General features: G+C 43.2%; 1 protein-coding gene across 2 annotated transcripts; it reads right to left on the reverse strand.

Moving 5' to 3' along the window:
• Positions 1–2,467: 2,467 nt before the first annotated feature.
• LOC126278573 (facilitated trehalose transporter Tret1-like) lies at positions 2,468–24,184 on the reverse strand. Of its 2 annotated transcripts, none has more exons than XM_049978778.1 (3): positions 23,957–24,184; positions 14,009–14,196; positions 2,468–4,441 (listed from the first exon to the last, which is right to left on the reverse strand). In XM_049978778.1, the coding sequence occupies exons 2-3, from the start codon at positions 14,184–14,186 to the stop codon at positions 3,015–3,017; spliced, it is 1,605 nt and encodes a 534-aa protein (XP_049834735.1). In that variant the 5' UTR covers positions 14,187–14,196; positions 23,957–24,184; the 3' UTR covers positions 2,468–3,014. The 2 variants fall into 2 exon arrangements, with proteins under 2 accessions (XP_049834735.1, XP_049834736.1); XM_049978779.1 differs by having other exon boundaries at positions 23,867–24,015.
• Positions 24,185–26,421: the final 2,237 nt, after the last annotated feature.

Genomic DNA, 26,421 nt, shown 5'->3' on the forward strand with positions numbered 1-26,421 from the left:
ACGTAACAATTTACCATAATTGTTTATGTAAGTTACATAATATCCAGTTAATGTGAATAGTCTACGAAATGAATTGGCCCTGAAAACGTTTTTCTATGTAAATCACCTGAAAATAGCGATTTCATTTCCCTTAAACTAGGCCATTAGGTGAATGAACTTCTGTAACAACTGTTTCAGAGGTCGCCACCCACACAACTGACAATGTCAGGAAATCATCGTTAATGTGTGTTTCGTTGTCCTCAAAGTCTTGATGCCGTTTTCCCCTCTTTGTACAATCCTTTTCATTTCTGCACCACTACAGCAATCTACATACATTTTCACCTGCTAACTAGTTAAGCCTAGCGCCGCGCCGGGCAATGTGCACCACCTACATCCACCCCGCCAGCCTCCCCTACCCTGCATCAACCAACGCTGAATTGACTACTACTTGATGCCCGAATATTTTCTCCCAACAGCTTTCTCCTTTTAGTGAAGTAGTTCAACTATTTACCCAGTTTGCTTCAGTGCATTCTCAGTTATCCGATTTACACATCTCACTTCAAAACCTGTCTTACCTGCTTATCTTCTGTTTCCCTTCCGTGTAAGCCTACCCTTCTAACAAATTCTTGAAGGGGGAGAACTAGGAAGCTTATATTTGATACAAAGTTTCTTTTAATCGAAAACTTTCTCTGCATTTTTATATCTTTCACATCGACCATTTGCTACTTTGCTGTCCAACAAGCTAAACTCGTCAACATGAATATTGTCATTTGCTAAAATAAGTCCCTTAGCATCACCTTTTATAAGACTCAAGTCTTCTACCCTTATTTCACTGTTTTAACATTCATGGCAACCTCTACGTGACACTATTCCCTTCACAATATTTTCCAAATAATTGTTCCGTAAGTAGACCACGGTATCTTAGTTGCTCGTAATTCGCAATTTTATTTTTATACGAAAATTAAATGCAATTTATCATTACATACTAAAATTAGACCGTAGCTTTCATTGGCGATTTTACTGACTCATTACAATCTTTGAAAATACACATTATGTGTCAAACGATTAACATTTGTATCAAATTTCTTTATGCTATTAATTTGAATACTCGAATGACCCTGAAGACAAATGGTCTCGATGGTACTTTCACTTGAGTACCTGGCAATTGACTCAAAATCATGAAAATTGTGGCAGCATCCGTATGATCACTAAAAACAAACCGCTAAATTTCATGTGCACGATAAATCACCTAACATGTTAAACTGAAACTATCAGATAATCTTACGTGAAAAAGCAAACCAAGGACTAAGATGTATTGGCAGAACGCAGATAGTTAGATCTGTTAAAGTGACTGCTTACACTACACTTGTTCGCCCTCTTCTGCATTACTGCTGTTAGGTCTGGGATCGACATCACATAGGATTGACGGAGGAATCTAAGAAGTTCAAAGAAGAGTAGCTAGTTTTGTATTATCGCGGAATCTGGGAGGGGGGGGGGGGGGGGGGGTAGTCAAAGGCGTTTCTTACTACGGCAAGACCTACTATGAAATTTCAGTCACCATCTTTCTCCTCGGAGTAAGAAAATATTTTGTTGCCACCCAGCTACAGATCATAATGGAGCAATATAAATCTGAGTTCGCACTTGAGTATTCAAGTGCTCGTTTTCCCGCGTTTTTCTCGAGTAAGTGTAGAGAAGTAGCTTAAAGGTGGTTCGAATAACCCTTCGCCAGGCACATAATTGTGAGTTGTTGAGCAAACATGTAGGTGTACTATCATCGTGATTTGGTTCGAGTTTCATTGACTGGTTTGGTATTTGAGGTGAATGTAGGTTTTCACGTCGACAGTGGCACTTGTTAGAACAAATTTGTGTACATACTGATCAGGAGGAATAAAATCATTGATTCTGTTACTTGCAAATACGAAAACTATGGCACCAGGATATTTTCAATACGTTTCCCAATCAATCTGCTGCCATTGATTAAATAGATGCCAATTTAATCCGTATAATTTCCTTTTAGTTCAAAATTATTTTGCGTAATACACGATAGTATTGGCTAGTAGGGTTCCAACGTTATCTTAAGGGACAGTTACTTCCACTTACCTCTGTTTCGCGCTGATTGTGTACTTCGATCAGTTTCTACGGAGCCATCCATCGTCGCACGTATGTTCATTCCGCTACAATGCGGATTAGACCCTTCTGAAAGTTACTGTACAATTTTTGGAACGAGGCGACATTGGAAAATTTAACTCCGAATCAATAGCTGTTTCTGGGTTACTAGTTCTGATTATCACTCGAAAAACGAGACTTTTTACAATGCGCTTTTTGACATTCTCTGAATAATATCCTTTATGAAGTGAAACCAGTGTAAGAGTAACTTCATAGCAGATTAATACGAAAGGGAATACAATTATTCGCTCTTTATGCATTACTCACGTGTTTACTCTATTGTCCTTCCTGTGAATGTAAAAAAATTAACAAGTTCAGAAGATGCCTTTAAAAATGTTTATTGCTGACAAATACAAGTAACAAATCCATTTATTAAAATCCATATTCAATTTCAGACTACGCTCAACACTAAAAAATGTTTAGTGCCAGTATCCCACTGTGGATGCCAGTAGTTTCTCAGGTTTGATGGAAGCAATAAAACTTGACAGATGACACTACTGCGGGTATCACTTCGCAATGCTATGAATAAGGTATGAAATAACCATATAAAATACAGAGTAGCCATCCTACGGACTAGAACATAGCCCATTCCTTCTCATTGGCCCGTAACATGTGGTACACTAGAGGGTAACCATGGGCTGAAATTTATCAAGTGTGGTACTACTGTTAACAGATCATAGAAACCCCTTCAGCTCTCGCAACAGTTTTACCATATTAACTTTTTTACACTGACCATATTCAGTTTCACGATGTGTGTGTGATACGAAAGAATTGACTCGATTCAGAAAATTCTGTGGTACTAAAAACCTTTTCGAACTTAAAATTGTTACACATACTTTATGCTGAAGAATAGACGACTCATTTTGCGTCTATGCTGCACAATGTCCACCTTTCAAAGTATTGACAGACTCAGTTATGCCTTCCTCTGAATCGGAAAGGCTAGAGTACGGCAACTTTTCCTTTTTCTCTCCATTCAGCTCAGCAACAATATCAGTTATTGGACGGTTCTTTGTCTCCGGCAAGAAGAAGAATATGTAAACATTGCTGACAAGGCAGGAAACGGCGAACAGCCAATAGCAGCCATATATGTCTATCCAATCGAGCAGCGCGACGTAGAATTTCAGAACTGTTGCATTGACCACTACTGCCGCAGTGAAACCTATGGAGAAAGCTACAGCCTGAGCATCTGAGGAGAACAGTTCAGTGGCGATGACGAAGAGCAACGATCCTATTCCGCAGGCGTTGAGGACCAAGGATAAGGATAATGAGGTGATAGGGAGCCACCACAGCGAGGAGACGTCGTAACCGCTGGCCAAGGCGAAGAAGTACCAACCAACGGCTGTCAGGCATGTGGCCATGCCCGCATTAGAAGCCATCAGCAGTGGTCGGCGTCCGACGCGGTCCACCAGCACTGAAGACAGGAGGGTCGCCAAGAGCTGTACAGCCGCCACCACAACTGCCGCCCACTGGGCAGACACAGTGGCGTCTGCTGCAGAGAACATCTCCACCACGTAGTTCAGGATCACCCCAGTGCCGTCTAGATTCTGGTTCAGGATGAGGATGAGGAACGCAATAAAGCCGAGGCGAGATGCACGGTCCCTGAAGAATTCTGCCACAGACATGCCTCCCTCAGTCGACTTCGACTCGAGCTCGTATCTCATCAGTTTTAGTTCGCCCTCTATGTCGTGGCCGACAGGGCGGAACCAGCGCAGCGACTTCTCCGCTTCTTCCACTTTGCCGCTCGACACGAGATACCGTGGCGACTCTGGCAGGAAGAAGAAGCAGACCGTGTAGAGGACTGGCAAGCCGACGGCAACTGCACACACTTCCAGGTACGTGGCTACGGCGCCCACGATGTAGGCGAGCAGGATGCCAGCATTGAAGAGGAGTGCGAAGAAGGTGCCTAGCGCTCCGCGCACGTGCTGCTGAGCCGCGTCGGCCATGTAGGCGTTCGCCACCACTGGAACGGCCCCCATCGCCATGCCGACCACCACACGACCAGCCAGCAGGGCTGGCAACCCTCGTGCCAGCAGGACGGCCACACCTCCCATGGTCGCCGTGATGCCCACCAGATAGCCGGCAGGCTTGTAGCCCCAACAACGGCACACCTGGCTGCTCAGCATGGGGCCCACCGCCGAGGAAATGAGCGACGCACTCACAACCCACGAACACTCTTCCGTGCTCAGTGGCATGTACAGCGCTGGTGGGCTATACTCCGTGCCGTTGGACTTCAGCACTGGGATGGCCACGGCCGCCCAGCCAACTGCATATCCACAATTCAGCGAAATCAGGTGAGCTGTGGAAATGAACAGTTTATTTACAAGCAAATCTGATATAAATTCCTTTTCAATTGTTACACTACTGTACTAAATTTCCTGGAGGCTTGTAAAATGGTTCTGAGCACTATGGGACTCAACTACTACCATCAGTCCCCTAGAACGTACAACTACTAAAGCCTAACTAACCTAAGGACATCACACACAACCATGCCCAAGGCAGGATTCGAACCTGCGACCTTAGCGGTCACGCGGTTCCAGACTGTAGCACCCAGAACCGCTTGACCACTCCGGTCGGCAGAGGCTTGTAAATTTAAGTATTATGCCATAGGGACTTTCAATCTGAAGGTGTGTACTGTTCCGGAACTTCCTTACGGACTAAACAACCAGTAATGCTCTTGCAAATTACGTATCCAGTCATTACTCATGACATTTCACCACATTTTGTATTCTGAAGTACCACTACCCCAGTTTCTTTACACAAGTTTTCTCCAAACCTTGTGTTACTACACTACTTGCCATTAAAATTACTACACCGATAAGATGACGTGGTATAGACGCGAAATTCAGCCGACAGGAAGAAGATGCTGTGATATGTAAATGATTAGCTTTTCCAATCATTCACACAAGTTTGGCGCCAGTGGCGACACCTACAACGTTCTGTTTCCAACCGATCTCTCATACAAAAAAAGCAGTTGACCGACGTTGCCTGGTGAATCGTCATCGTGATGTCTCGTGTAAGGAAGAGAAATGCGTACCATCATGTTTCCGACTTCGAAAAATGTCGGATTGTAGTCTATTGCGATTGCGGTTTATCGTATCGCGACATTTCTGCTCGCGTTGGTCGAGATCCAATGATTGTTAGCAGAAAATGGAATCGGTGGGTTCAGGAGGGTAATACGGAACGCCGTGGTGGATCCCAACGGCCTCATCACTAGCAGTAGAGGTGACAGGCATCTTATCCACATGGCTGTAACGGATCGTGCAGCCACGTCTCTATCCCTGAGTCAACAGATGGGGACGTTTGCAAGACAACCATCGGAGACCATGGCTGCGTTTACCCTTGACGCTGCATTACAGTCAGGAGCGCCTGCGATGGTGTACTGAACGACGAACCTCGATGCACCAATGGCAAAACTTTATTTCTCGGATGAATCCAGGTTCTGTTTACAGCATCATGATAGTCTCATCTGTGTTTGGTGGCATCGCTGTTAACGCACATTGGAAGCGTGTATTCGTCATCGCCATACTAGCTTATCACCGGGTGTGATGGTATGGGGTGCCATTGGTTACAGGTCTCTGTCACCTCTTGTTCGCATTTACGGCACTCTGAACAGCGGACGTTACATTTCATATGTTTACGACCCGTGGCTCTACCCTTCATTCGATCCCTGCGAAACCCTACATTTCAGGAGGATAATGCTCTACTGCATGTTGCAGGTCCTGTATAGGCTTTTCTAGATACAGAAAATGTAGGATTGCTGCCCTGGCCATCACATCCTCCAGATCTCTCACCAATTAGTGGTCATTCGTGGCCGAACAACTAGCTCGTCTCAATACGCCGATCACTAGTCGAACTGTGGTATCGTGTTAAATCTTCATATGCAGCTGTACCTGTACACGCCTTCTAAGCTGTGACTCGATGCCCAGGCATTTCAAGACCGTTGTTACCGCCAGAAGTGGTTGTTCTGGGTACTTATTTCTCAGGATCTATGACCCAAATTGCGTGAAAATGTATTAACATGTCAGTTGTAGTATAATGTGTTTGTCCAATGAATGCCCATTTATTATCTGCATTTGTTCTTGGTGTAGCAATTTTAATGGCTAGTAGTGTGTTAAGCCATAGGGACTTTCAGTCTGAAGGTGTACTTTTCTTGAACTTCCTTAAGAACTAAGCAAGTAGTGTTCTTGCAAATTAGGTATCCAGTCATTACACATGACATTTCACCACAACTAATTCCGAAGTGCTACCACCTCAGTTTCTTTACTCAAGTTTCTGCATACCTTGTGTTACTAGCGAACACATGAGGCCTATTCAGAAAATAAGGTCTGATAGGTCGCGAAATCTAGATGCCAGTGAAATTGTGATCAAACTTTGTAGCTACGCGTCGAGCAGTGTGATATACCGTCACATCGCTTTTCGCGTTCTGAGGACTAAGTGAGCACAAAGATGCCTTTAACAATAGTGTCTCCCACGAAGTGTTGGTTCCCACTGAGGCTTCGCCCCGTTTCATCGAACCGTTCCTAACGTACCTGTCACGTTTCTTCATTACGTTCTCGGCCCACACTACAACGGCAGCGATTTGAACCTTCACACTGTATTCTTCGCGACGTCACTCATCTACAACTGACCAAGCTTGTTGGTTAGAGACCTCTCCATGCCCAACAACATCCCATCGAGTTCTGCCATGCTAATTTCTCTATCGAGATTCTTGGCGTCAGTGGCTTTAAGAAACCATTTTCTCGTATATTTCTATCAACGAAAAATTTCCTTCATTAAGGATGACTCAGTATGCCTAACTAAGTACAGTGCTCCCACTTTCCAAGGCACTATTTCTTGTTCCACGATATATTAAACACACATGTCTAAGTCTATGTAACGATAAATGCTCTACGTCCGAGGAGCTGAGTGTGCACACACAATTTTAGGTTGGCGACACTGTCGATGAGAAACGAAACTTTACACAGGAAGTGCTAGTATACTTACAAGGTGAACCAGAACTTTATAGGCGAAGTGTCAGAGGTGGTAGTCCGGACGATAACGTGGAAGCATCTAGTAAATAGGGGCCGTAAATGCTTCCGGCGCTACGAGCACTTTCATTTCGCTACTCTCGGCCTCTTTACCACCGAAGGTATGCACTTTCGAGTCCATGTTTCTATACCTTTTGATCCACATTACCACCAGTGAACGTTTGCCGGTGGAGTTCTGGTTCACCGCTTAAGTCACAGTTACGCCACAAAACGAGAAAACGATTGGCTTTGTGGGAGAGGTACATAACACAAACTATTATTAGAATAACAATAATTAGATGCAAATAGCAGGTTTGGGAAATCCATGATGTAACAATCTACAACGAAGGACCAAATACTAACGCGGTAGATTATGCAGAATGAAAAGTGCCTTTATTCCTTGTGCGATTGGAAGAAGTAACACATTCAACAGATCCATTAGAAGCCATTTCGGTTATGCGATGCATATGAAATGACCAGACTTTTGTGTGCCAACTTACGGCACTGATTGATGAAATGTATGCGATTTACAAGACTTTTTGTGATCTGGTTAAGCTGTTCAGGACTCAAGTTTTCCAAATTGACGTGATATACAAAAATAAAGAATGAAGACCGGGATGTCAATACTTGCAGAGATTATCAGGACGACACTCGTTAAACCGTGCGAAATAAAAAGGAATAGTGGAGATCGGGAAGTCTACTTCCTGTTTTGCAACGGCAAATCTACAGACAGAACCTTCCTTATAGTACGTTAAGTATGGCTTGAAGATATCTTCTGTTGTGCTTTCTTGCAATATTCAATGACATATCAGTTTCCCGACTGAGGCAAATTCCTCTCCCGTCCAAGAGCGCCTGCAGATGTTGGACTGTCCTATGTAGAATTGAAGTGCGATCAGCAGAGGCGAAAATGTGTGAACTTAGAGGACACACACGGTAAGGAGACTTAGGCTGTACATGCTTCTTAGTCTAGGCGTGGTATGCTTACCAAACATTCCATTAACACTAGCGTACACTCGCTTGCAAGAAATTATGTTCATGGGATAGGAATCTAAGTCACTGGTTACAGTCATCGTTGACTGATACAATTATATATATACCCAGCAACCATGAGCTTTTAGGCTTAACAAGATTTTAAAGTGACCCTACGTTTTAAGCACATCAGAAAATGTATATTACGAAAGAATGGATATATTGCAGCACTACACACTGGACGTTACATGAAAAATTTCACGAATTATTTTACTGTAATCAAATCTTGAGTGAACGTTCCCTTACATAGTATACATTAGGTTGGTGCATAAGCTCTTACGTTTCGTTTCTATGTTGGCTGTCCTGTTGCTTTGGGTTTCTTTATCGATTGCCCTTATTTGTTGTTCACTGTTGCTATTTGAGTTTACAAATAGCAAACTTTTAATTGGTACCGTGGACAACAGAAGAAGTGCGAAGTCCAGAAACCGGAACTTCTCCTGTATTCTTTTGTTTGTATACAGTAGAGCTGTGGAAGCAGCAGAGGCAGCAACTAAGATTCACCCCACATGCAGGTGTAATACTGTCCAACAGAGCACGATAAGGAAGTTTATTTCTCGTTTTTAGCAGGATCGGTTTGCCATAAGCGACTCCACATTCAGGAAGAACTTCGAGGATAAGAATGATCGTTTAAACTGTTTTTAATCTGATCCACGGCAGGGTACTCGATTGTCAAATGTGATCTGTCATGCCACCATCCTGTGGCACTGGCCTGTAAACAGGTAGGCTCACAATTCGAGTATATGGGCACCCCATACTGTAAGTCAGGAGTGCTCAGAACGCCGATCTCTATTGACCGGTCGATCGCAATCTCTTTACGAGCCTCCTTTCGAAACCTCTCTCAGAAATCTAAATTAGCTATTTTTGTAAAATACCGTTTTCTTGAAACGGTGTTTCGCTCGGTATTTGTAGGCAGTAACAGTGTCTCCGTCTCGTCTCTATCTCTATTTCACCGTCTTTAACGCTTGAACCAACATTTATGAAGGTCCACATTTTCATTTTTATGTGAAGTGCCCTGAAAATTGAGTGTTAGGCCTAGAAATTTTGATGCAGAGAACTACTTTTTATTATTGGGTGTAACCAAACTGGTTACTTTTGGATACAGTGGTGTTTAGTGCTAAAACCTTTATGAATTTCCGAGTCAGTAGATGTCTAAATGTACATTGCCTGTAGTAGATGTCACGCCTAAAAACTTTTAGCATCCCTGCACTAAGCCAGAATCACAAAAATCAGCAGATGGCCATATGTGCATCAGTTTGACCGTCGTCAATTGGCTCGCGAGGAACACCATTTCTATCCGATAGTTACCGATGACGAGAAATGGTCTATGCCAACAAGCCGGCCGGAGTGGCCGTGCGGTTCTAGACGTTTCAGTCAGGAACCGCGCTGCTCCTACGGTCGCAGGTTCGAATCCTGCCTCGGGCATGGATGTTTGTGATGTCCTTAGGTTAGTTAGGTTTAGGTAGTTCTAAGTTCTAGGCGACTGATAACCTCAGAAGGTAAGTCGCATAGTGCGCAGAGCCATTTGAACCATTTCATGCCAACAAAATGAAAAGGGATTGTTGAGCCTAAACAAATCAGCGGTTCCCGTACAAAGACCTGAATGCACCCACAAAGTTTAACGATACGCATCTGGTGGAAGCGATGGTGTCACGTACTACGACTTGCTTACCTGAGATATAAGCATCACTGCTGACATTTGCTGTCAGTTTCGATGTCTTGCAGATGCAATCCAAAACAACGACCAGCTGGATTACATGAAGTGATGCTAAGTCACGGTAACGCTCACCCGCACTTTTGCTGAACTGACAAAGAAAAGTAGACGTGAATAGGGTATGCAATTTTTTTTTCACCTGATTTTGCGCCCTCAGATTTGCAACTTTTCCTCTATATCGAACAACCTTTAATATGCTCTGAACATGGCTCCACTTGTTCTTCCCCTTAGGAACACTTGATTTCTACCGACGCGGAAGCAAAAGTTATCCCAGCCTTGACAGACGTAAGTACTGAAGGAAAATGTTACTGATGACTTAAGTCTTTTATATCTATTGTTTATGTACTATACCTTACAGGGAAAGGTTACGAACTTATGTACCATCCCTATAGTTCGACCGTACTATCTAAATGGTCCTGAAGTGTTTCACTACCATTCTTAAAAATTCCATCTGCCGATGCACAATAGGAAGGCTTTCCCAAATTTATTATTTTTACTGTGTTTCTCGGAACGTTCACAATACCATGAAACCATGAAGACAGTTTGTTCATATTAGAGGAAGACTGATTTTTGAAAGCAGAAAGTATTTGAGGTGACGATCAAAAAGTTGTGTTAATTATTCCTCTGTTTTGTTATATTTTCTGTACGCATATAATTTCTAATTTGTTTTCTTATTCTCGTCTCAGTTTGCAAGTGAATGTGCTCAATGTAGTAACAACGAAATATAAATTAGGTAGTATTTTTTAAGACTGTCACAAGACCGTTTCACATCTTGTCTGACCAGGCAGTGGTCAGATTAACAGACGAAACGAGAAGGCTGCAGTCTGACAACTTTCTCCCGTTGCTAACAGAATTGCTTTATATTCACAACGCAACAGGAACGTTACACACAGTCCCGCATTCTCAGTCTGATGACAACCATTGGTTGGCCGAAAGCAGAGAAGAAGGTTTCGAAATCTACTTGTGATTGTGTCACGCAGAATAAAACTGACGCTCTCCATAGCACGTAGCTGTCTGCTAATCGTTTTTGAGCTGGAACTTGCTATGACGCTCTAGTTGAGCTATCGACAGCGTTATTGGTGCCCTTACTACAATCGTACAAGAGGAATATGGCTAAAATTTTCGTTTCAAGCCTGCTTGTCCCTATTTAAAGGAGAATAGCTAGGAAAATTGCCAGGTTGCTTTCTATACAGTATTCTCACTCAGTGGCTAAACTGCAGTATGCTGAGAACCTTTCTCCAGCACACACACCCACAGAGCCTCAACAGTGAATTGTTTTGGTACTGCATACAAATGGTTTGACTCTAGCAGCAACCAGGAAAGTACTAGCACAGCCATCTGTACTGCCTTTCCTACTTCCAATATCTACACGTTTTGAACAAGTGGATCACTTCCTCTAGGACATATATTATGAACTAATTGCTCATTGGAACAGGACGTGGAGAACAGAGTGCGCAGCGCTCATGTTGCATTTGGAAATCTCCTACAGCATGTCTTCCTCTCTGCACCTCTGTACCGAGCAGTAGTTTCTGCGCTGCTCTATGGTTTCGAATCCTCGACACTGCAGTCGTGTATTGGAGAGCTTCAACCAACAGAAGCTTACACACATTACGTACATCTAATGGGATTTCTTCATACAATACTACTGTTCTTGAGAGATCAAAGATGTATAGTATAGAGGCCACTGTTACTGGTCACCAACGCAAAAGGACTGGGCATGTCCAGCGGATGATACATGCTCGACAAATTTTGAGTAGTGAAGTGAGCAGTTAGGACTTTTTCTCTGAAGCGCTAGAGGAACCAATTCAAGGAGAACCCTAACAGTAACTATTGACTGAAGTAATTCGTGCACAGAAGAGGAAACAATGGAACACAACTACATCGACTGCTGTCTTACGTTTTGAGCAGCAACGTCGGAGGCAGGAAAATAAACTTAAGAGATGCAAACTTCCCCACCCAAGCCACGTCCTCCACCCTCATGTGTAATGTGGCCCCATGTTTTTTGCCAAGAATGGTCTGCTTAGCCATAAAAGCCATCAATACCTGAAATGCAACGCAATAATGGAAATGGAGAAGAAAAATGGAAATTCTGATAGTGTCGGCCGATGATGCACCTACATATTGAAGAGTTGCTCTTACATATGGAAATACGAACACACAGCTGAGCAGACAATATGATTTCCATTAATGTGACTCGCCTACCGATGAAAGGTGATTGTGTTAATTACGTTGAGAATACGGCTAACTTCCCATTTTATAGATGTTTCAACGCACCGCAATCGTCTCTTGAGCTAATATGGGTAACATATTCTGCTCTTTTACCGGCAAAATTTTAGCCAAATGAAACTGTTACAAAATACATGGGTGATCCAGTATTAAAGTGCTAGTTTAAAGAGCTTTAGAAAATTTTCAGAAGGGATAGAGAACTTGCTTCGGATTACTGTAATCCTTGGGCGATATAGCAACCAAGCAACTATTCGAGTTGTGTGGAATTTATGCGTCTGATTTTGCTATCTTCCACACAATTCCAACTGTAGAAAGGGCAGATAAATGCAATATCTATCATACAACCATCTTAACGTCTCACCCAATTTGCCGTCAGTAGTAATACACCGCAAAACGATGTAGAACTGAGGAACTTCTAGATGACAATCTGATACGCTTTCCAAAATGTAAGGGCACCAGAGTCGTTTTAGATTGTGGTTGATAATGGACGCAAGACAAATCTGGACACGATCGTAGCATTTGTCAGCCTGAAAAAAGGCTGGACTAAGTAAAATGGTGATGTGTTGGAAATCCTGAGAAAAATAGGAGTGAACTCCTAGGCAAATACAACGTGCACAAGAACAAAATGTGAACCATAAGAATGGAAGCCTATGATCGGTATACCGGGTGTACGACGGAAATACACATTCGCCCCTACTGTTCAGTCCTTAAATCGAACCAGCAGTGACCGAAATAAAAAGGCACAACAGTTTGATTAAAACTGAAGATGAAAGGTAACAGTGATATACTCAGCAAAAGGGATAATTTCCTGACGTGTTGGACTAACAGTCTACAGAATATGGTCTGAGAGTAAATGGAAGAAAGACGGAAGTGACTAGTAGAAATGACAGCAGCGATAAATTTATTAGAATTGGTGACTACGTAACCGACGATGTTAAGGAATTCTGCTACCTTTGAGGCAAAGTATCGTATGGTGGACGAAGCGGGAACGATACTAAAAGCAGATTAGCATAGAAAAAGAGCACTTCTGTCCAAGAGGAATCTGCTGGTATCGAACGTCGGCGTTAATCTGACGAGGAAACAGGCACGCATGCAGTTAATCGAAAGACCTTATAAGACTGTTAGTTTTTCCAGAAACGAAAAAGTGCTTTAGATGGGATGCTACAGATGTTTAAAATCAGGTTGACAGGTGGGATAAGCTACAAGGAGGCTCTCGGCAGAACTTGGAAAGGAGCATATGGGGAACAGTGGCAAAAAGGGATAGGACACGTGCTAAGACATCAGGGAATAACTTGTTAAGTACTAGAGGGAACCAGAGCAGAAACTGAGTACAAAGACGAACAGATTTACAAGTAACTGAGGTATGTTTTCAGTGGTATTGTATGAAAATGTTGTCGCAAGAGGAATTCTGAGCGCACCGTTTCGAACCGGTCAGAAGCGTTAACTTTAGGCTGCATTTAAGTGCGACAAATCTGTGTTTCCTCTCGGCAGAGAAGCAGCCCTTCTCTATTAAGTGATAGGTACGAGCACTGTCACAGTGTCTAGTTTCACCGCCTTTTTTCGTCCGAGACCTTCTCCCACCGGCTAATGATTCAGTGACTAACAGCGAGGTGACAGCATTTGAGGGAGGGTACGTTGTAACGAAATCTTTCTGGCGTTTCCAGCCTTCAGCCAACTTCTCTAGCGCTCCAAAGCGCCCTCTTCGAAGCCCAAGGGTGGAGAATGGAACCTACCGAGTAGAGTTTTATCAATTTACAAAACGGAGAGGTAACATTCTTCGTCATTTAAGTTTCCACCTTTTCGCCGACTATTTTGATTAACTATAGAATTGACGGAGTATTATTACTGGAACTGCTATCCACCAGCATGCACCTGAAGAGGCGGTACTTACCGACGAAGGCTGCGAGCAGCTGCGTCGCTACGCTGGTCGCATTCTTGTCTGGCGTCGTGGTACCCGCCGCCGCTTCCTGCCCGCTTCTCTCCTGGGACAGCTCATCGAGTTCGCCGAAGAAAGTGATGCTGTCCGTGGCCGCACCTGCGGGGGTTTCCACTTCGTGTCCTTCCGGCATCTCGAGCTTCCTAAACAAATGAACGAAAAGGTAGGTAGGTAGGTTGGTTGGTTGGTTGGTTGGTTGGAGAAGGGACCAAACTACGCGGTCGTCAGTCCCTCCTACCTGAGATTGATTAAAACCGATAAAATCCCACATTAAAAGAGGTAACTACAAAATTCATAAAATAAAATATTGACAGGGAAGGAAGGAAGGAAGGAAAAGGACAACACGAGGTGAGGGAAAGAAAGTGACTAATGACAGAGGCATAAAGGAAGAAGCACAGGAGACAAGAGAGATGGTCAGGACATAACAGACCCTATGAGGAAAGTAGTGAGAAGGCAGAGGGTCGAGGGTGAACCACCAAGCCCAGTTGAAGCCAGTCCAGTTGGCGTGAAGGGGGAGCATGAAAGCCTGCCATGCCCTGCACTCACCGATAAGGTGGAAGGCCCCTCCCTCAAAGCGATGAACCCCCCCCCTATCACGAATAAAACGTAAAACGAGATCAGTCGCTGAGGCATCGTCAGCCAACACCAGTGACAGCGATTCTGGAAAGATAAAAGTCCGTCGTAGCGTGCCTAAGTTGGGGCATTCCAATAAGATTTGAGCCAGTCAACATCGATCCACAACGACAGAGAGAGGGGTCCTCACCACGGAGGAGATAACCGTAAGCCAAAAAAGTATGGTCGATGCGGAGCCAGCATAGGACGACAGAGGCCTTAAGAGAGGCCCGTAAGGAGGACCACCATGGATTTTTTGAATCCTTAATTGCCCCGAGCTTGTTCGGCGAAGAAAAAGTGCTCCACTCTGCATCCCAAAGACCCAAAACCTGACGACCTAAGGCCGAGTGAAGGTCTATTTCTGGAATGCCAATAGCGAGAGATGGCCTGGTAGCAGATAATTTAGCCAGTCGATCGGCAAGTTCATTGCCAGGAATCCCAACATGGTCTGGGATCCAAATGAAGACCACCGAGCATCGACGTTGAGCGAGGAGAGAAAGGGAGTACTGGATAGCGATGACCAACGGTTGGCGAGGGAAACACTGACCGATAGCGTGTAAACAGCTCAGTGAGTCACAGCTGATAGTGAACTATAGTCCTGAGCAGCAGCGGATATGGACCAGCGCAACGAGCAAAGTTCCGTGCGTCGTGCATAGGTGTAAGCAAAACCAGTGCGGCCGGCAACCACGTAGCCATCAGTATAAATCACCTCTGAACCCTGAAAGGAACTGAGTGGACAGCAGAAATGGTGGCGAAGAGCCATCGGAGTGACAGAATCCTTTGAATCGATTGAGAGATCAAGACAGAGTTGCGGCCGAGAGACGCACCATGGAGGGATACGTGCTTGAGCGGAGAACGGAGGTGGTAAAGACAAATGCTGGACCTCAGAAAAGATCGACTGAATGCTGATAGCCATGGAAAGCCCACATCGTGGCCGCCGCTTTGGCAGGGTGATCGTGTCTGGATAAAGGAGGGAACCGTGGACCTAGCCGCAGTGGGAACAAACTGTCACGTTAAACTGGAGCAGGAGCCACGTCCCAGTTTAGAGTTGTGCGCTCTGTTACCTCGCAGAATAAGCACGCTACGTGACAAACGTCGCGTTGACGCTATTATTGGCGATGGTAAGGTATACTGAAGAAAGATCAGACCAAACATTCGAACAAATTGTTACGTGTATGGCTGGCATATTGTAAGAGCGACAATGCTCTCGAGCCGCATTTAAGTGTCTCCACTTCTGACAACACCGAAGTCTGAGTTCTTACTGCTTCAACTCGCCTCCCCAGCATGTTTCTGAGAAGCTAACACGACATTGCTGCCTCCTGGCCAGGCAGCCAGTTCGCTTTTCTGAGTAGTGCCAACTATTCTCGTTTCCAGTATAGAAAATGTTCGTAATAATAACGTCGCACATGGTCAGGGGTAGGTCAGTGTGATATTAATAGTGTATAGTCTTATTGATACCATGAATATGTTACTAATTTTGGCAAAGGAAAACGCCAACGTACTGGAACTAAATCCTTACTACAAAATATCTGGTGTTTTAAAGATATAAACGCCAACTTCCATTCGCAAAATTAGAATGTTGTTCACTGAGGTTATTATTGAAGCTGTTAGTGTGATGTAACATCAAACTGGAAATCTGTGACGCATTATATGGAATACTATGAAGCTGCTGAATTAATAAACTTACGGAACAAGCGCTGAAGGAAGGCTCAGCGCGGAATTGTTATCGTATGATGGAAGACTATCGTACATACTATGAGGCTAGCAACTTAGTCGACTGAAATCTTGCTGACAATTTTGTTAGGGTGACAAACTTAATTATGTGGCACAGGTTGTGTGTCTACAATAAGTATACACATTACTAAATATCTTTTATAGAAAATGAAAAGATACCTAAAGAATCTTAGTTTATCATAACTGAAATTTGAGTGGCACAATATGTTTACACCAGTTTATTAGAGTTCTAAGTAACTTTGCAGCACACTAAGTATGTCGTGAATTTGCTGCCGCAAAAGTTCGTCACAGTTGCTATCGTTGTACTGTTTTTTCACATTAACACCAATTTTTCCATTATGCTACAGAAATGTAGAGAAGTTCTATAGGTAAGTGTCCCACTATGAAAATGACTATCGTCTTTCATAGTTTTCCGAACGCAATAAACGGTGTTTGGAATATTACTAGATCAAACCGAATTTTGTCAGCCCTCATCAGACTATATTAATAATTGTATCCACCTTCATATTTGAATTTAAAGAATAAAGAGAACCAATTTTGTTTCACAGATATATCAAACCAATTCCACTTACATGAACACGAAATGCCGACTACTATACTGCAAATGTCATACTGTGACGTGTGTTCACATTGCCATTTCCATTTTTAACTGTTCTTTATAAGTCCTGTCCGAATTTAGCGCATCTGGTTGCTGTGTAGTGAGAGCTAAAGTCGCTTATTGATATTCCAGAACGTCGATTCAGACAAAACTGAATTCCGGTTTTGCACCATGGTTTCTCGCTGCAGGAGTAAAGCGATTCCTTGTCTGTAATACGAAGAATACTAGCTCCCTTAAATGGAACTCTGATTTTTCCATTTGGCAAACGTCGGTAGAATACATGCTGCTCTGCAAGGTGTCTCATTACTCTAATATCAAACAGACGCGCTACTCTATCCACAACTACAGATTAATGTTCCTCGGTACTTTATGAGGCTCTATCACAAATATAAAATAAGTATGGTTGTATACATTTAGTACTAGAATCCGTATGATCACTCGTTTCGGAGTCCGTATGAATGTGATATGGAAAGACTTCACAGGTTAGGTTCTGTAAACACAAACTATGATATTTCTTGGAAGGGAAATTAAATTTTGAGACGTTTATTATTCTAGTACCGTCAGGGAAAAGAAGAGGGAATGTTTAAACGTAATCTTTCTGTATCATGTATTCGTCGTGTGAACTTTACACACATTGCTTTAGAGTAAGGCAGTGTTTTGCTGTTGCGGACTGGCGGAAACATTTATTAAACAAGTTTGTCACACTAATCTGAAACGATAGAAAGATTTTCTAGAGTTTTGAGGAAACTCCGGCTCCTGCGTCAGTTTTGCGTCATCCGACTCTTTCACGGCAATTCTTTTAGCAATTGTTCACCTATTGCTTCTGACTCGCTGACTCATGTCAACTGTTCGGTCGGTGACTGGTGAGGGCTGTCAGGCACCGCTGACCACAATTCGCCAGATGAGACTGCATCTTAGAGTCTTATCACAATCCAGTCACTTAATAAATGGCAAATTTCTGTAAGTCACAGCAGAGCGTGGTCTGCCCAAGACCCAAGTGTGTCCCTCAACAATGAAAACCAGAAAAAGTGACAAATTATTAATTTAAACCCTCAGCTGCCGACAGGTATTAACATACCTTGATGGAGACAGCTGAATGTGGGCCCCGACCAGGATTCTAACCCGGGATCTCCTGCTTACATGGCAGACGCTCTATCCATCTGAGCCACATTCTCAGATGTCCCCATCAAGGTATATCAACAACACCTGTCGGCATCTGAAGATTTCAATTAATTATTTATTCTAGAGAAGCTGCACGTTCATCAGTGGTATCTTCTTTCGAGAACAGTTACTATCTTCATATAAGAAGTGACAAACAGAACAGTAAAAAGTAATGAATATTGTATGAAAGTTTCAGTTGCTTAATTGTAGAAGACATGGCTAACGTAGTTAGAATGTAAAATGTAACCTCAGCCAACTTAAGTTGTGGCCGAAATACCAAACTCCACCGAAATAGAATGCCTTTGTGTTACATTTTCACATCTGATGTCTTAGATATTTGTCTGAAATTCTTACATTCAGAGACATGAATTAAGTATTACCTGATTTATCATTCGTAGCCGAATGTGATCGGATTAACTTCCTGGAAGATTAAAACTGTGCTGGACAGGGAATCTCAACCAGAACATTGCTTTCCTAGAGCTATTCCCTTACCGATCGAGGAAACCAATGATCTCTCAACAGTACGAGAGATTCTACAATAAGTTGAGCTGTGAGCGTTGGGTATCCGGGCACAGGTAATGACCAAGTACCCAAGAAGCCAATGTCTCGCAGTTGCGCTCGTGCACACTTTTAGTCTGCCTGGAATTTCTCCATACCGTGTTTGAACTGCCGCAATTACTACGCCATAAGCTCCCTACTGGGGGTTGAATTTTCTGAAGGACACAACCAACATACGTTAACGAAGTCAGGATGACCTCAAGTAGCAATGTAACCACTGCGACGGATGAAAATTAGATATGTGGATAAAATGATTATATTCCTTTTCCAATGGAAATTTGAAGTAGAAATGAGGGCTGATTACGTTTGAATACCTTCTGTCCACCAAACACTATTCTAGTTTAGCAAATTTGTCTTAAATCAGTCAGCACTATAGTGCTTTACTGGCCTTTGTGTTGCTTGAGGGAACATCCCGTTACCGTTCTCCGACCTACCCCGCTTTTTATGGTGAAATAGTGAAGTGTCATTCGACATTTTTCCACATTTAGAAACAAATTTCCGATTTTAAATAAGTGAAAAGGGTAAAATTTTTAACAGTCTTAGACTGCATGAAATTCACAGACATTCTCGACTATTAACGACAGCAAATTTAGAAGTGAATTTAAAGTAATGTGACTTCGCTGAAGACAGTTTAATGTGATTACCACAGTTTAAACAAATTCTGAATTCCTGCTTCGGTTTCTTGCGCACTGACCACGATCATTGTGTCATGGAGTGATAGTAATCGCTACTACCAACCAATGGCAACAGTACGTGAAGTATTAAAGACCAAATCACGATATTGCATGCCGGTCAAGAATGTATCTTAGAATAAACCTCTTCAGACTGGCTATTGAAATGCCTACTAATACTGGTTTTCAAATACGAAACACCGTCTGTATTGTATCAGCAACATACGCACACAACCTTGACACCTGGTAAGGAACCTTAATACGAAGAGTGCAAACTTTTCTAGACGTAAGTACCAGTCACGAGAGAAAATTGCGACCTGTTACAGTTGCAGATTACGCTGATACTATAGCTCCCTACTTAGCACTCATATACAACCGCTCGCTCACCGATAGATCTGTACCTACAGATTGGAAAATTGCGCAGGTCGCACCAGTGTTCAAGAAGGGTAGTAGGAGTAATCCATTTAACTACAGACCTATATCATTGACGTCGGTTTGCAGTAGGGTTTTGGAGCATATACTGTATTCAAACATTATGAACCACCTCGAAGGGAACGATCTATTGACAAGTAATCAGCATGGCTTCAGAAAACATCGCTCTTGTGCAACGCAGCTAGCTCTTTATTCGCACGAAGTAATGGCTGCTATCGACAGGGGGTCTCAAGTTGATTCCGTATTTCTAGATTTCCGGAAAGCTTTTGACACCGTTCCTCATAAGCGACTTCTAATCAAGCTGCGGAGCTATGGGGTATCGTCTCAGTTGTGCGACTGGATTCGTGATTTCCTGTCAGGAAGGTCGCAGTTCGTAGTAATAGACGGCAAATCATCGAGTAAAACTGAAGTGATATCAGGTGTTCCCAGGGAAGTGTCCTGGGACCTCTACTATTCCTAATCTATATAAATGACCTGGCAGACAATCTGAGCAGTTCTCTTAGACTGTTCGCAGATGATGCTGTAATTTACCGTCTAGTAAGGTCATCCGAAGACCAGTATCAGCTGCAAAGCGATTTAGAAAAGATTGCTGTATGGTGTGTCAGGTGGCAGTTGACGCTAAATAACGAAAAGTGTGAAATGATCCACATGAGTTCCAAAAGAAATCCGTTGGAATTCGATTACTCGATAAATAGTACAATTCTCAAGGCTGTCAATTCAACTAAGTACCTGGGTGTTAAAATTACGAACAACTTCAGTTGGAAGGACCACATAGATAATATTGTCGGGAAGGCGAGCCAAAGGTTGCGTTTCATTGGCAGGACACTTAGAAGATGCAACAAGTCCACTAAAGAGACAGCTTACACTACACTCGTTCGTCCTCTGTTAGAATATTGCTGCTCGGTGTGGGATCCTTACCAGGTGGGATTGACGGAGGACATCGAAAGGGTGCAAAAAAGGGCAGCTCGTTTTGTATTATCACGTCATAGGGGGGAGAGAGTAGCAGGTATGATACACGAGTTGGGATGGAAGTCATTACAGCATAGACGTTTTTCGTCGCGGCGAGACCTTTTTACGAAATTTCAGTCACCAACTTTCTCTTCCGAATGCGAAAATATTTTGTTGAGCCCAACCTACATAGGTAGGAATTATCATCAAAATAAAATAAGAGAAATCAGAGCTCGAACAGAAAGGTTTAGGTGTTCGTTTTTCCCGCTCGCTGTTCGGGAGTGGAATAGTAGAGAGATAGTATGATTGTGGTTCGATGAACCCTCTGCCAAGCACTTAAATGTGAATTGCAGAGTAGTCATGCATGTAGATGAAACTTAAAAACCGTATTTCCAATGTTTAAGTACCAGCGACTCCGCCAAATGTTAAAGAGCTTTGTGTTCCCAAGTAGTGGTGAAATTGCGACCACTATTTCACACACCACAGTGACGAGGTAGGTTTGATTCTTTCGCTCCGACCACACATTCGGAGACCGCAATTACTCTATTGAACGTTTCCTGGATTTATGACTAGCAATGCCCATGCTTCACGTAGGGCCACAGGCCAGCATACTGAAGTTTTATCGACTCAGGAGAGGTCATCAGGCACAGTATGTTTTTCATCATATTTTCTGCTGTGAGTACGGCGATTAGTCTAAATACTTTACAGCTTTGGATGAGCGGCCTGCCGGATTTAGGAACGTAATCCATCTCCATCACCATTACGAATTTTTTTCATGTTTATGAAGTTCTCTTTTGCAGTTTCGAATAGCGTAGCACTGACCTAGTTGCTTTATTTTATTCAATTAGCGGCATATAGTCGGGCACTTTTTCATGAAGATATGTTAATTGTTTATTTCGAGAAATGTTAACGTCATACTTTAGAAACTAAGACATAGGCTAGGTATTTAAAAGGGGCCACTATTTACCCATTTATTAGCACCTCATACTCATTTCGCTGTGGAGCAGTGATACCAGTACACGAGCACTTACCTGGTACTCGCTACACGCCTTTAATATTAAGGAGGAATACATATTTACGAGTGATGGCCTTTAATCTTATCTCTACTTCCAAGCGTCCAACAAATCACGCCTAGAACACCAATAAAATTCCTGTGGCTTCAAGCACTTATTTTGCTCCATGCTGTTCCGAAACGAACTCCGGCCTGCTGACTGTCACCCACAACTTACCTCGTTCTGTGTCTACACTTTGCGCTGTAGTTGCAGACCATATACACGTGAAATAGTACTAGAGCACACAATACGAACTGCCCTACTACAGCCTTGCAAGGTCACAAACTTACAGATCTCGCGTTTGAGCTGTTTACTACTTGCTTTGACTGGAAAAATTTTGATATTTCACAGGACGCTAATATTTAACCCCGCCGAGTGTACACACAAGCTACTGCCACAAAAGAACACCTAACATGACATGGCTACAACTCTGATCAAGTGGTTAACATTGCACAATTCTGGCGTCTTTGAAGACAATTACGGCAGCAATAATTTACCTAAACAAATCCTACTTAGCTTAGATGTACGAATGCGTATAGCAAAAATTTAATTTTATTTCGGAAACAGCTCACGTTAAAGAATCTAGTGATATCCGGCAATGCTATTCACTAACGCTTCAAAGTGTTGCTACTTTGTCTCCCAGGGTGTAGGCCCCTTACAGCAGCCTTGCCCAATTTAAGTAATATATTCAGTTCCCTTGTACATGCAGGAACATTTCTACCACGAAGACATTAAATATTTTGATAAAATTATTAATTTCTCGGCATTTCAGTGAAATTCTTTGCAGCATAATTTACTGCATCGACTGAAATATTTCCTCATATTTGTCGACACGTACGAACAATCTTGTCACGTCTAACTGAAGACTCTCTTATGCTTTGTCAACAAATTCTTACTCCAGGAAACATGTTGATTATAGACCACACACCCCACACACCGCCCCCTCCCCCCCCCCCCCCCCCCACACACACACACACACACACACACACACACACACACACACACACACACACACACACACACACACACACACACACACACACCACACACACACACACACACACACACCCCACACACACACAATTTCTAGTTTTATGAATTTTAATTGCGACATTCTAAAGCCAATTAAAACCTCTTTCTTCCCACTGTAAGTTGCCATAGAGTAAGCGCAACTGTATTAAAGAACAGATGATGTCTTTCAAACGATATATCTTAAGCCTCTTATTTGTTAATCTTCCGCTGCAAAATAGCGTCCAGTTACATATCCAGATTAGCTAATGGCAGAAAAACTCTGGCGGCTAAGTATTTCCTGGATAAAACCGCGTATGATGTTAGACATCCGTCCGTTGCAGTTTGAAACTATTTGTATCCCTCGTCGGCTTTAACCCTGACTTAACGACTTTTTTTTGTCATCAGCCCAAACAGGAAACCGAAAATACATATTTTGTCCCTGTATTACCTGTTTGCAATAAATCGTGACCTACTGATACATAGCGTAGCCCTAGAACTAGATTAGATCGGTAATGTACAGTTTGGTTGCGAAATGGCACGGGTTTGACGTTTGATTCCGGCGAGTGGTTTATACGTAACAGTTCAATCTTACAGTTCAAAACAGACGGATGGTGCCTGTTGCCATAATGTTTGCTAAATTTGTTGCAGCACGGTATTACTACACACGAAGAGAAGTACAAACGTTTTCACATCACTACACGTATGTGGCTGCAATCTCGCCACGATACACGCCAACACTGCGGCTCTATCAAAATATTCGATTGGTAATAACTAAGACACGCTGCAATTGTGATATAGAGGATGGTACCTCATATTCTCGAGTATCTTAACAGTATAATGTTAGACTGACGATCGAAGACTCGTAAGTAATAGTTATGTGAAGTAATTATTAGAATGTGACAGTGATTTTGCTACGAAAAAGCACTCAGTTGTACGCCTAACACTGACGACTTGTTGTTTTCAGCCAAGAACATCGCAGACACGATTACGCTAGCTCCGCTGCGGCTTGTAACGCAGTTAGTTGACATGCAAGTACCTAGCTTTGAGGAGTACTCGCAGCCCTGCAACAGTGTTCTCGGCTCGACCCCATACCTCACGCCACTCAGCGGTGATTAAGGGCCCTCACCTGAATGCGTGCTGTTAGTCCCGTGGCCAACCCTCACCGCTGACCGCTCCAACTGTAGTGTCACGTGCACACGCGGATGGTTTACTCTCGCAGCCGACCGTGCTACGTAGCACAGTCAATAGGTGGCAGTATGCGTCATAGAGCGACGACCACAGTTTTACGTTGTTTTGTAGTCTCCGCTCAATTTGCAAGTGCAGTTTATTAGTTTTGGAGATCGAATGTGTATCCACTCAATTTCAAACTAGGTTCCTAGTCACTTTCTGCATCGAAATAACTTTAGACAGAATATTGCTCAGAGATTATAACAAAAGTTTAAATGTCGGCTCTTCAATCTCCTGTTGCACACGCCGTACTAAGTAAATAAGAACGGCCTTCGTTCTGCGAAAAGTACTGACTTATGTTATCGTGTTTTTTGTTGGACAGTGACTATTCATTGCAGCAGCAATAATAACATGAAGGATTGCATGGAACCAATTTTTCGAACTGAATACCACGAAAAGTGTGGCATCGATTCGTAATACGAGACGAATAAGGAGACTACGTGTTAGCTTCTAATTTGTTAGTCGGATACACTCTAACAGATACAAATATCCAACAACACTCGAAACCGGGACTTTGACTTCCTTGAACGATGTTCTTTCTGACTTAGCTCCTTGATGACAGGTGGCATAATTATGATGAAGTATGCAGTAAACCAAAGTTCAAAATCTGTGGAGCTGCAAACAACATTTAATCACAAGCTTTTTTGTTGCTTTTGGTCAATAGATCATCATCAGACGCAGAAGTCATACGTATCAGATGGTCTCGTAGGTCTAAACTAATCACGAAAGAAAGACAAAAACTGTTCGCTGTTGACTGAGCTCTCTAAGCGCGATCCAATAATCATGTAGATTCACTCTGCTAGTAGTCTGTTCTTACTTCTGAACGTCACGAAGGCTTTTTTGCATACTTTGCAGGCCTGCCGCTGCCGGAAGACAGACTTTTCCGGCGAAAGAGTCGCAACCAAGAGGGAAATGTCAAATGTGTGTGAAATCTTGTGGGACATAACTGCTTCGGTCATCAGTCCCTAAGGTTACACACTACTTAACCTAAATTATCCTAAGGACAAACACACACACCCATGCCCAAGGGAGGACTCGAACCTCCGCCGGGACCAGCTGAACAGCAACCAAGAGGACTATTCCCAGAATGTATCTTTCAATCTTCAACCCGCCAGGGTAGCCGAGAGCGCTAATGCGCTGCTTCCTGGATTCGGGCAGGCGCCTCGACCCCGGATCGAATGTGCCCGGCGGATTAACAATGAGGGCTGGTGTGCCGGCCAGCGTGGGTGCGGTTTTTAGGCGGTTTTCCACATCCCGCCAAGTGAATACCGGGCTGGTCCCCACGTTCCGCTTCACTTACACGCGTCGCAAACATTTGCAACACGTCCACACTCTTTCACGATTTACACTAGACGCAGACAGCTGGGGTACACTGATTCCGTCCTGCGGGGTACGGGGTGGCGGCAGGAAGGACATCTGGCCAACCCTAACACTAACATTGCCAAATCCGTTGTAACCATGCCGACCCTGCGATCGCTGCTGGACTATGGCGTAAGTGAAAGAAAGAAAGAAAGTATCTTTCACTCTTCAGTGAAATGTGCGTTGTACTGAAACGTCGTAGCATATTAAAACTAAGTGCCTATTTAATGAAACGTAATATCGACTCGGCGATGAAACTGTATATTGTAGTCACTCACAGAACTGCAGGCGTCACGCGAGATTCCCAGTTCAAAAACCGAGTGGCTAGTTCGGTCAGCGTCAGCGCTGACCATGGAATGCATGGTCATGAATTCGAGTCACCGACTGTTGAATTGTTACAATCGGCCAGAAAATTTCAGATCAGCAGACTAGAAGGTTCACTCAGTAATTCCAGTTAACTGAGTTATTTCCCATGTATTGCCTCATGAATTCATGTTAACTGAATCGTCGGTTAGACCGAGCCAGAAGCCAAAATCCCCTTGGAAAATTGGTTAACATACTGAGCTAAGATTCCGGACCACTTTTCGGTCATCTTCATTTTAGTACAATGTTTGCTTAAATCTCACATGAAATCTCAATGATCCCTTGAAGAGAACTGCACGAGATTTCCACGACAAAATGCTAAAGTGAGCTGGTTTCGGATCAGCCACTCAACATGACAGTTGCTCGATTTCATAACATTTGAAAAGAATAGACAGGAGAAAAATAGTACTTAATCCAAAGGTTGAGCACCTGAAATGTGCGTTCGGAGCTGCTAAGCACTTTTCTTCCTGCAATTTTTGGACTGAGTTACCCAGCTAAAGTTAAGTTTGCGGGTTAATGCGGGCGAACATCGGTGCTACTTCACTTTTACTTCTCTAACAAATCACTGTCTCAAGTAAAAGAAGGGATAAACTGAAAGCAAAATTCTAGTATCAACTGATGATTGATCCTACAGTTAGACAT

The sequence above is a fragment of the Schistocerca gregaria genome, chromosome 6 (genome assembly GCF_023897955.1).
Source record: "Schistocerca gregaria isolate iqSchGreg1 chromosome 6, iqSchGreg1.2, whole genome shotgun sequence".
Lineage (NCBI taxonomy): Eukaryota > Metazoa > Arthropoda > Insecta > Orthoptera > Acrididae > Schistocerca > Schistocerca gregaria.

Bases quoted from the DNA above. Each gene is read 5' to 3' on its own strand.
- LOC126278573 (XM_049978778.1), bottom strand. From the start codon at position 14,186: ATGCCGGAAGGACACGAAGTGGAAACCCCCGCAGGTGCGGCCACGGAC. The intron at 4,442-14,008 runs GTAAGTACCGCC...TCATTTCCACAG, and splicing joins GCTGCTCGCAGCCTTCGTCG to CTCACCTGATTTCGCTGAAT.